General features: G+C 57.0%; 1 protein-coding gene across 3 annotated transcripts in view; it reads right to left on the bottom strand.

The window, feature by feature from the left end:
- Positions 1-359: 359 nt before the first annotated feature.
- Positions 360-11,710, bottom strand: part of SLC9D1 (solute carrier family 9 member D1) — a 50,165-nt gene continuing 38,814 nt past the window's right edge. For all 3 annotated transcript variants that reach the window (XM_077753941.1, XM_077753943.1, XM_077753942.1), the window contains 4 exons: positions 8,172-8,322; positions 4,258-4,337; positions 3,197-3,346; positions 360-1,107 (listed from right to left, as the gene is read on the bottom strand). In XM_077753941.1, the coding sequence (XP_077610067.1) occupies positions 994-1,107; positions 3,197-3,346; positions 4,258-4,337; positions 8,172-8,322 (495 nt within the window). In that variant the 3' untranslated portion in view covers positions 360-993. The remainder of the gene's footprint in view (positions 1,108-3,196; positions 3,347-4,257; positions 4,338-8,171; positions 8,323-11,710) is intronic.

The following is an 11,710-nucleotide window of genomic DNA, read 5'->3' as shown; positions in this document are numbered from 1 at the left end:
CCATAAATATACCCGCGACACAGCATTGTACCTGAGGGGTCTGCCCCTGCCCTCCAAGGGTTTTGGTCAAACTGTGAGGCTCTTAAAGCCAATATTTATAGGAACACTCTGCTCAAAGCTCCCCTCGGGGAAATCTGTAACAATCAGGCCTTTAGCCATAGGTTTTCTGAAACGGGACATATAATCACCAAAATACACTTTAAAATTCAAAGATACAACTTAGGTTTTGCAAATAGTATTGTATTAATTTGGTTTCTTAGAGAATAATGTGGCAATATATAAATCATCCAAATTTTTAAAAATTGGCCAAGATTAGTTTAACAAAAAATCTAAATAAAATTCTAATAAGTTTCAATTAATTACTCTGAGTATAAATAATCTTTATTAAAGCATGCATGTTCTTGTGATTCAAAACAAATATTTTTAAAGAATGATATACCTAATTAAAAAACTGATGAGTGTTTTCTTTAAAATAATTATAATGAAAACAAATAGACATTTAGAAGGTGTTTATCTTTTTAGAAAACATGGGCAGTAAGGATTAAACGAACCTTCCAAACTCACTGCCAAAATTAAAATTGCACATCACAGAAATGTTTAATAACAAATATTGACCAACAGACTACAACACAAAAACCGAATAAATAAAAACCCTTCTGATTTTTTTTACCAGAAAATCCTGAACTGATGAATTAACAATAGAAAGTTAACATTGACTTCAGAAAAAAAGGCACATCCAGGCGAACAGTCAAGGTGATCTGTAAATGCAGCGTCATACTGAATACGGTGCATGATCAACTGAACGCAACAAATGACTCCGGAAGACCTGAAACCACAGCAGCAACGGTCGTCACGCCGGGCGGCAGGAAGCCCCTCCGAAGGAGCACTCTGTCCCGAGGCAAGGGGCTCACAAGGACGGGTGGTCCTGGATGTGCCCCGTGTCCGCCGTCCGCACAGGCGCCAGTTCCCGAAGCCGCGTGCCCTCCTGGTGCCTCAGAGGCTTGACCGTCTCTCTGGCCGAGGCACACACCTTGCGATGGCAGCTCTCCACAGGACCGGGGCCAGCAAAAGGCTGAGAGTGGTCACACTCAGGATTAGCAGGTACACCTGCAACAAGTAAGGCTGTCACCTTGGGATTAGGAGGAGCACCTGCAACAGGTGAGGCTGAGGGGGTCGCGCTTAGGACTAAGGCGCCCCTGCACGCCCCGTACAGCCACAGACACAGGCACACTCGGCTGTGAGGTCCACTGAGATGGCACATCCTGGCGCGCACGGAGTCCCCCTCAGCTGACCCCTCGGGGGCCCTCACGGTGAACGTGCAGCCTCAGGGCAGGTCTCAGACAGAGCCTGTGCAGATTTCATTCTTCAGCCATTGTCTCAATATCTAGACTCATCCTGTCTTCCTCACATTCGTGGGCACAGGAGACAATCATTTAATCCTGAGGGTTTACCAGCATGTCACGTGGACCAAGAGGAGCTTCTACATTTCCCTAGGGGAGGGGTGCCATAACGGGGGCAGCAGGCTGAGGGTAGGAGGCAGGCCCTGCCCTGGCTTCGAGGATAGCCTGGCATGTTCACACGTGCTTGCACAGGTTCAGAAAGGGCAAAATCAAAAACTCCAACGTACTGAAGGGTCAAATCAAGCTTAAGTAGGAACTACCATTCATGAGCCTGTGTGTCTATAAACCACGGTGTTTCTAAGCTGAGAACTGCAGACGTGAGCTGGTCCCCATGGCTGCAAGTCTGCATGGAAAGTGCGTGGCCTTCCGAACACGGCACACGCGCAATCTCTCAGAGTCAGCCGTTCAGAGCAGGGGGTCCAGGCTTCTTTCACGCTGTTCCCCGACATTTATCCGTTTATCAGTAACAAAGTACCTTTAATGTCCACCTGGCTGTCACTGAAACAGCGATGCTCCACTTAAGTTGTGAAAAGTTCTTAGCACGTCACCTGTCCTCAGACCACTCGGGGCCAACGCTGAGTCCGTCGCCTGGCCCTGCCCTGAAGGACATGAACTCTTGCCATGGTGGGCAGGAGACTGTGGCCTATCTACCCCTGGGGTGGGGGCCACTCGGGCCACGGCCAAGCACAAACGTCCTGCTTGTCAAATTTAAAGTGATGCTACTCCTCAAGTTCTAACTCATGCCACTTGAAAACAGCACTGGACAAAGCTGGATGGGAAGGGAAGGGAGGTGCACAGGAACTCGCACACACAGGTGTGCGCACAGCCGGCACAGGGCACACGAGGGTGCCAGGCCCAGGGTGAACGGACAAGGGAAAGGGAGAAGGCTGATGAGCCACGCAGAGGGCTGTGTGCACCTGAAACTGGGGCAGGGGAAGGAGGGGCCTCGTCAAAAAAGCCCCAAATTTCCATATACGCTGACTTGCAAGAAACCCTTTCTGTATTTTACACAAAGGAAGCTTTGTCATCATTTCCACAGAAGTTTTAATTCCAATGACCTAAAATGTGGAGACATGATGGCTTCAGAAGCACTTCTGACAACAACTCTAACTCACCTTCTACAAGTGGGCAAANCCCTGGGTGACTGAGTCGGTTAAGCGTCCGACTTCGGCTCAGGTCATGATCTCATGGTTTGTGGGTTCGAGCCCCGTGTTGGGCTCTGTGTTGACAGCTCAGAGCCTGGAGACTGTTTCAGATTCTGTATCTCCCTCTCTGACACTCCCCTGCTCACGCTGTCTCTCTCTCTCAGAAATAAATAAAACATTAAAAAAATTTAAAAAACAAAAACGAAAACCCTAACCTTTCCAGGTACCTTCACAGAACAACATTCCAGCTTTGCCTCGTAACATGGCTTCTGTGCTCAGACCCAGGCTGCGGAGACGCCCCGCACGGTGCGGCCGGAAGGACGGCCCGTCGGCCTGGTGGACAGCCGTGCACCAAGGCCATTACTGACACGCAAACTAACGAGGGAGCTATAAGATTCAGTTGTCTTCTTTTTGCCAGAGATGTGACAGAGACCCCACAGCCACTACTGCAGAGGGAACGCTGACAGTTCCGGCTACTTTAATCCCAAATCTGCACGCCGGTGTGAGAGGCAGCAGGACCCGACCTCCGCGGCCGCCCAGAGGCAGACCCCCCGCCCCGCACCAGCTGCAGGGAAGGTGCTCAAATGCCAGCGTGGAGGGTGCAAAGGACAGGGCACCCTGGCCACGCACAGCAAGTGGGTGCGGACTCACCTCCCGAGAAATTATGCCAGCTCTGCGCGCTCTGCTCCCCAGGACAAAGGAGAGCTCGCTGACCTGCGCCAGCCCCGCGGCCACGATCCACTTGACGTACTGGCTGCTCTTCGGCAGGAGGACTGACAAGACCAGGGCTGCCAGGGCAAACTGCGAGAGCGTCCGCGTTACTGACCGCCGAGCAGAAAACCGCGGGGGGCCCGTCCTGACACCCAGGGGACACGTGCAGAGGCACCCAATGACCACAGAGTGGCCGGAACGAGACCACACAGAACGTGAAGTCAGGGGTCCGGGTCCACGGGCAGCTAGGCCCCCAGGCTTCCCCCCACACCAGGCAGCAGCGGCAAACCAGGTGGCACTCGAGAAGGAACTGTACTTTCCAACGAGAGCACGGTCTCTCCCCTGTGAGCAGCTCGGGAGGGGAGCAGCCTGGGGCCGGAGGGGCAGGGGCAGCGCCTGGTAGGGACTCTGACTCCTTCTAACAGAAGTATCTGAAATCAACTTTGATCATCCAAAAAGCCACACAGCTACTGAACAGGTCACCGGACCCTGAAACAACTGTTAACACAGGCACCTCAATCACCTTTGGTAGTGAGGGCGCCGTGGTCTGCGAGGGGCTCTGCGCCCCGGCCCACACGCCCTGCCCTGCGCGTCTCTCCCGCCTCGTGTTCCTGGGTTCTGTCTTCCTGTGAGAGCCACTGACTCAGTGAGGACAAATACAGTAATACTTTCAACACACAGCAACGAGACATCCACGTGCAGGCAGTGCTCGCTGGCTCGTGGGTCCTGAGCCTCCCTCAGGAGAAAAGGCCAAGTGCAAGGCCCTGTGAAGACGGGGCGCCCGGAGTGCCTTCTGCTCCAGCTTTTGTAACTCCCACTTTCCAACATACCCAGGTCTGAGGAAGGAAAGCAAACCCAAACGGCCCGGTCCTCACTCACCCAGTCCCCAGACTGCTGGGTGACGGGAGCCCGGGTAAGGGGCCTTGCTGCGCTTTGTGGACTCAGGGTCCCATACAACCAACACGAGAGGAGTTTTACCGAGCAGAAGAATCGGTACCGACCTTCATGATCACCACCGACAGCGTGAGCACCATCAGGATGCTGAGCTCATACACCACAAACGTGGGGAACACGTGGAGGCCTGCGGAGGAAAGGATGGACACGGTCATTCTCAGAGGACCACACGGCCCGTCCTCGGTGAGGAACCCATGATGCTCAGGCTTCCTCACGTCCTCTCCACGGGACGAGGGCACCTGTGAGCGCGACCTTGCGGCGCCCTGTATTTACGGCTCGTGCCAGCGCGTGTCACTGGCGGCCACGGAGCTGGCTCGCTGTGAGGAAACTGGCCTGGGCGCCAATGCCTCCCTCTACCAGACTTCCTACCCGGGACTTGGCACAGAGGGACAGCTAGCGGCCACTAAGTCTAATTTCCTTTGGGGCCTGGAAACCAAGGCGAGAAGCCACAGGAGAGGAAGCCCGGCCACTCGCGGCCGCCTGCTGCCCTGCCGCACACGTCCCCACATGACAAGAGACATTCTTCCCGCTGCCGCCAGCGCCTGCTGGGAGGCTCCACTGGCCAAGACGCGGGACAGGTGCTGGTGGGCCCTTCCTCACTTGACAGTGGCGCAGGACTCGTGTACACCTGGCTCCACGTCCCTGAGGAGCCCGGGGTTGACCGGGCCTGACTCAGGGTGGGCTCCATGTGATGACCGCGAGGCCCCTTCACGTGTCTACCTTTGTCTTACTCAGAGATACAGACAAAAGGACCTCTTGCTCCGAGGATGGTTTTCTCTTCCCCCCAGTGGAGCAGCACCCGCCCCTGCCGCCCCCGGTGCAGCGCTGCGGCCTGCAGGTTCCTCTCCCCTTCCCGGCTCCGCCTCGGCCCCACCCCCCAGGCCCATGGTGCACCCTGAGCCCCGACGACTGCCCAGGGCACACCTGGCCTCCCTCCGGCCGAGCTGTCTCCCGGGTCCTCCAGCCCCGGCCCTCCTGCCGCTGAGAGTCCAGACCACCTCCGGTTGCACCTGTGTTCCTCACACTCGTCACACCGCCACCCACAGTGCGAAGACCGACGAGCAAACACCCCCAATGCAAACAAGCCCACGATGTGGAGGGACACGCCCGACCCAACCCACTGCACGGATGTGATCAGGGAGTGCCAGTCCCTGCCCACCTGCTCCACCCCCCACTGGTGTGTCACCGCCCTGCTTCAAAGCCCAGGGGCCTCCCCTCTCCCGGGGAGAAGTGGGCTCCCCTGCTGGATGCACAGTGTGGCACCGCGGGCCCCACGAGCCCCAGCTGCCCCGTGCGCGCCGGCCCAGGCACACTGGCCAGATGGCGGGGGCATTCTACTCTGAGGGTGGAGACACAGATCACTCGAGGACCACACGGGGCTCAGGGACAGAGACCCAATCTGCGCTGGCATGCCTGCCACGCGCGCCCGTGACAAGAGGGCACGCCAGCCGCCCTGTAGCTTTTCTGCTCACGGCCACTCATCCATTCACGTCTCCAACTAGTGCCGAGTGTATCCCTGGGACGACACGGGGGACAGGCCCTGCACACCCATCGCGCTCCTCCCGGCCTCTCTCTGCAGAAGTGCATTTGGGGGATGAATGAGAACGTGGCACGCAGTCACCTCGCACATGGGCCATCACACCCACATGTGCCCACGGCCTCCAGCGCACCTCCAAGAATCAGGAACGGGCAGTGCCCACTTCTGAGTTCCTCTCTATGTCCCAAGAAGGGGGATCCAAGGAGAGAATGAAATCTTTGCTGCGAAGCCTATATCAAGAAAACTCAGGTCATTGGCCTCGTTTGTAAAGCGCCAGGCGCCAGGGAATTAGCCGTCAAGGTGGTCGTGCGGGACGGCATGGCTCCAGGCAGGCTCGGCCGCTCCTATGTGACTCTGTCTCTGCAGCTTCCACGACTGAGCCGCCCCCAGTTCGCGTGCTGAGGCTATGACCTCGTGTGCGTGCGCACAGAGACGGCTTCCAGGGGGAACAGGGGATGACGCAAGGCCACAGGGTGGACACCTGACCCAGCAGGACAGGTGTCCTTGTCCCAGAGCACACTGTACACCACGGAAGGCCACAGTGGGGCCCGGCAGGTAGGCAGCTGTCTGCAGGCCAGGAAGAGGCTCCCTCAGATCTGTAGCCACCTGGACACTGGTATCCATTGCGGCGGCCCAAGCCGCGGCTCCAATGCCTCGTTAACACAGCACAAAGGAACGGGTGCAGCGGTGTTTCAGGGACGTGTCATTTGGGGCGAAGGGTCCTGATGGGTGGGGGTGAGGAGCAGGGTCTGTATGGGAACACGGGGGCTAACAGTTCACACCGCCACCGGCCATGCTGTGGGCCTAGGGCCTTCTTGCCCCGTGAGGGGTGGCGTCCACGTTGCTGAGAGGAGGCCAGTCTTGGCCCCTGAGGCCTCCCTGATCTGGGCCCTGCCCCCACGCCCCCCAGGGCGCCCGTGCCAGATGCCGCCTCTGCATCCGGCCCAGAGGGCCTCCTTCACTCCAGGACCCAAGCCACCCCTCACCGCTCACGCTGCTCACAGCGGCCTCTTCTCAGAGCTCGGCCGGGGCCCTCAGCACGCCTGCCTGTGCCACTGGGACCCCGGGGTCGCTCCCCCTGCCCGGGGCCAACTGCGGCAGGTGGGCCCTCCACGTGGCCTCATGGCTCCGCGGGGCCTGCCGCAGGGCAGGGGGTCAGGGACCGGTCCACGTGTCTATCACTGAGGTCCAAAAACAGAAAAGACAAGGCATCATCTCAAACAGTCCACTTCTGTGCTGCTGGGAGCCCCTGACAGACAGACGGTCCTGAGCAGTGGAAAAGTGAGGTCCTGAGTGTGCACACGCCTCTCGGGGGCAGAAGAACCTCCTTCTCACCTGAACCCCTTCCCAACACCGAGTGCAAAGAACCAAAGCAAAACACGTGCGGCTGTCACCTCGTTAGACAGCTCCGTCCTCAGCAGGTCGAGAGCCATAACCTGACGGAGGGCAGAGCCAGCCTGTCTGGTGGCTCACACGCCTGCGGGATCTTCCTATCTAGCCAGGGCACACTGCACGCAGCCCTGCGGGTGGGACACGAGTAACACACATGTCAGCGAGATAGCACCTCCCGAGGGAACATGGCCTGGAACTCGGTCAGGGGAGCCCGCGCCCGTCGGCCTCACGAGCACGTGTACGGGGTAGTGACAGGCGAAGTGAGCCCACAACCAGCACTCAGCACGGCGGGGCCGCCAGCACCCAGAGGGGCTGCGGGGAAGGGGCCAGGCAGGGAGGACAGAAACAGACGCAGGACGGATGGCCAGGGAGGGGAAGGGCCGGACGGGAAAGGGGGCAGAGCGGCCGGCCTGTCTCCCAGGGCAGCGAGGACCCCGTCACTGAAGCAGCTGTGCGGAGACGTGCGGCCCCCTCTCCGTGCTCCGCTCCCAGGACTGGCTGCCCTCATTTCCCTGCAGACTTTGTGATGTGCTTCTCGACGCTCTCAGCCTTGCTGGGGTCGCACGGAGCCGGTGGTGGGTATAGACGTAGTGTGGGGCTTTCTGGGCAGAAGGCGGCGCTTTCTGGGCAGAAGGCGGCGCTGTGCTGGACGTGCCTGATGCAGAGTCTCGACAAAGGGGCGTTTCCAGAGCGGTGCACCTCAACATGGCAGTTCAAGGGTTCGGTACCAACAGTGACCTTTCTTTCCCAAATGTCTCCTTTTAGCGCTGCCCTTAAGTTCGCTAACATGCTGGGCACCCGGAGCCTTTCCTGTGGAGTCAGGGTGAGGGGCACCCTCCCCCGGGGCATCTGGGTGCCCCCAGACCATGGCGGCCAGTCAACATCCCTGAGCGCAAACCTTCCCTCTTTTTAATACGATTTCTCTGCACATCCCAATTTTTATGGCAGCATATTGCTGCATAAACAGAAATCTGTACATAAACAGGCTGCAGAAGTCCCCGCAAACGTCCTGACGTAAACAAGGCAGATTACCTATGGAGGCGAAGAAAATGATAACCAGGAAGTCCCGGATGGGCTCGATGTAAGACATGATCTCCTCGGTGACCATGTGGCCCTGGGAAGAGATGAGCGCTCCAGCCAGGAAGCAGCCCAGCTCCATGGACACGTCCAACAGCTCCGTGACCTGCGAGAGGGAAGGGCGGCACGTCACTCACCAGCACACCAGTGACATCTCGGCTCAGGGGCGGGTCACTCCCAGAGGCAGCTGCACTATCGCAGCACAGGCCCGCCTCGATGTCTCCAGAGGGGCCTCTGTGGGGCGAGCCAAGACGCGCACAGGGAAGCTAACATTAGTTGAATCCACCATACAGGGAGAAAAAAGAATTAAAATATTTGAAACAATCATTCAAAATTTTTAATGACAATATTTTAAAAAATTTATCTTAAATACTTGTGATAGGTTTTCTTCACCTGGACTCAGTGAACAGCCCAACTATGGCATTAAATCATGTGTTAATGTAAAAACTCTTCCCATCTCCAACTGAAACCACTTAGAGAAAGCAGACACCCCAGTGAGGGAGGCCCCGAGAACACAGGACCCCAGAGGGAAGTGCTGCGAGTTCGTCCGAGCTGGACACGGTACAATTAGCACTCGGGCTTCTACCAACATTTCTGTTACACCCGAAGCCTCAGGTGGACTTCTTCATAAGGCGTTAGTGACACAAAAGAACCAGAAAGAAGTAGATGTTTCTCACTCTGAGAAAGTAAAACCACACACAGAAGACAGCGGCCAACAGAAAGAACCGTTAAAGAAACACGGTTCACAACAGCGCCAACCACACCCAGCACCGGGGACAAGTGCCACAGAAGAACCCACGGCCGTCACACCACAGAGCTCTGCCGCGGAGCACGCGCAAGGGCGGAGACGAGCAGAGTGCGCGCCCACAGGCCAGAGGCGCGCAGCCACCACCGCGCGAGCTCTCCCTCGACAGGCCCGGAGTCCCTGCAGCCGCGAGGGAGAACCAACAAGCCAGATGCAAACACTTGTGCAGGCGCCGGACAGACCACGAACGCAGCCGGACAACCTGGACAGAGAAGGCTGCTGGGCACGGTGCTGCCACCGGGAAGAGCAGGCAGGAGGCAAAGGGGGCAGAGTGGAGACTCAGACACACACACGCACACTCGTGCGCTCACGCCCGCACGCATGTGCTTCTGCTCGCACTCACGCTTGTGCTAACATCCACACTCTTGCACATGCTCACAGGCATGCTAACATTCACACACTCATGCACTCACACCCACGCACCCACATGTACACTCATTCATGCATGCACCCACACACTCACACTCACACACCCACATGTACTCGCACTCAGTCATGCACGCACATGCGCACTCACACTTGTGCCCGCGCACACACACTTGTGCACGTACACTTGTACTGACACTCGTGCGCACAAGCTCACATTCATGCACTCATATGCACACCTGTACACATGCCCACTACAGACTCAGGCACACATGCTCATGTTCATGCACGCACACTCACACTAACACACATGCCTCCTGGCTTTTGACGAGGCGGCCCTGCGCTGCCCGACGGTGTGGAGACACACTGGAACACGGACCCTTGTCCGCAGCCCCACACGCCTCCAGAAGGAATGCAGATCTGGTGAGGAAAGCAGAGGAGGAAGTGGTGGAGGGCGACACGGTGCCTCTGGATCTGGGACAGCCAGGATCTCCGCAGGATATAAAAAGTGCTATCTGTACAAGATTCCAAAGTAGAGAGTATATTAAAATTAAGAACTTCTGTTCATCCAAAACACACCATTGAGAGAATCAAAAGGCGAGTTACAGGCTGGCAGCTATCAGCAAGGATCTCTGTGACACAGGACTTCAGCCACGAAAGGGGCAAAATGCTGAAACGCGCCTCAGCACAGACAGACCTTTAGGTCACGCCACACCAGAGGCGCCGACACAGGGGGAGCAGGAAGCAGGTTAGTGGTTACTATGGGATGGGGGAGAGGAGGCAGGGCTGGGAGCTATGGGTTTTTTTTTGGCGGGGGGCAGAACTGTTCTGGAATTGGACAGAGGTGACAGCTGCACAGTGCTGTGAATATGCTGAAAACCACTGCTCTGTGCACTTTAAAAGCATTAACATGGCAGGGGCGCCTGGTGGCTCAGTCAGTCAGGCATCTGACATTGGCTCAGGTCATCATCTCACCATTTGTGGGTTGGAGCCCTGCGTCGGACTCTGCTGGCAGCTGGGAGCCTGGAACCTGCTTCAGATTCTGCGTCTCCCTCTCTCTCCCCTCCCCCACTCATGCTGGATCTCTCTCAAAAATAAACGCTAAAAACAGAGGTTACACGGGGCCAGCGCACACCCACAACAGAGCTCGCATGCGGCTAGCGCATGGCCACAACAGAGCGCACACGGGGCTAGCGCATGGCCACAACAGAGAGCACACGGGGCCAGTGCACGTCCACAAGCACGCACAAGGGGCTGGTGCACACTCAACCACAGAGCTCACACGGGGCTAGCGCACGCCCACAAGAGAGCTCACACGGCGCTAGAGCATACTCACAAAAGAGCTCACACAGGGCCAGTGCACATTCACAACAACAGAGTGCACACGGGGCGAGCGCACACTCACAACAGTTTACACGGGGCTAGCGCACACCCACCCACAGCTCACACAGGGCTAGCACACACCCACAACAGAGCTAACACAGGGCCAGTGCACACTCACAACAGAGCTCACATGGGGCCAGCGCAAACCCGCAACAGAGCGCACACGGGGCTAGTGCACACCCACAGCAGAGTTCACACAGGGCTAACGCATGCCCATAAGAGAGATAACACAGGGCCAGCACACACTCACAACAGAGCTCACACGGGGCCAGAGCAAGCCCACAACAGAGCGCACATGGGGCTAGCGCACACCCACCCACTGCTCACACAGGGCTAGCGCACGCCCACCCACAGCTTACACAGGGCCAGTGCACACTCACAAGAGCGCACACGGGGCTAGTGCAGTGCCAGGGCAGAGCCCGAGCCGTCAGACTCCCTGATGAGTGGGGTGCCCAGCACCTAGCACACCAGTGGTGGCCCTAGAAGCTCCTCAGGAAATAGGGTCGAAGAAAGAAAACAGAACCAATGAACAGAGAACCATTTTAACCGGTGTAGCCCCTGGGAAGACAGCATGGAAGTCATCCAGAGAGGCATTTTGCTGGATATTATTTTTAAAGAGAAAAATACTCCAGAATGGAGGAAGCAATGTAGAATTTTTTTAAACAAGCGACACACAGGAGCAGCCTAGAGCAGAAGCAAATCCTAGTCCTCTCCCAGGATTACAAAATACTAGTAGGCAGTTAAATCCAATACGAGGAAGTAGCTTGTGTTACTTTCCTGTTCTGAGGCAGCAGCGGACTCCCTTGCAGCAGCTGTGAGAGCCGGCCCGCAGAGAGCTCACGCGCCCGTGCTCGGCTCCCCCAGGGGCAACATCTTGCTAAGTCAGAGCACAACCTCACATCCGGGATATGGATGCAACACAGTGAAGACATGCGGAACT

Source organism: Crocuta crocuta, unplaced genomic scaffold (assembly GCF_008692635.1).
Source record: "Crocuta crocuta isolate KB4526 unplaced genomic scaffold, BGI_CrCroc_1.0 scaffold31, whole genome shotgun sequence".
Classification (NCBI taxonomy): Eukaryota; Metazoa; Chordata; class Mammalia; order Carnivora; family Hyaenidae; genus Crocuta; species Crocuta crocuta.
The sequence above is the reverse complement of the archived record's forward strand: the minus strand, read 5'-3'. Positions and strand labels throughout refer to the sequence as shown.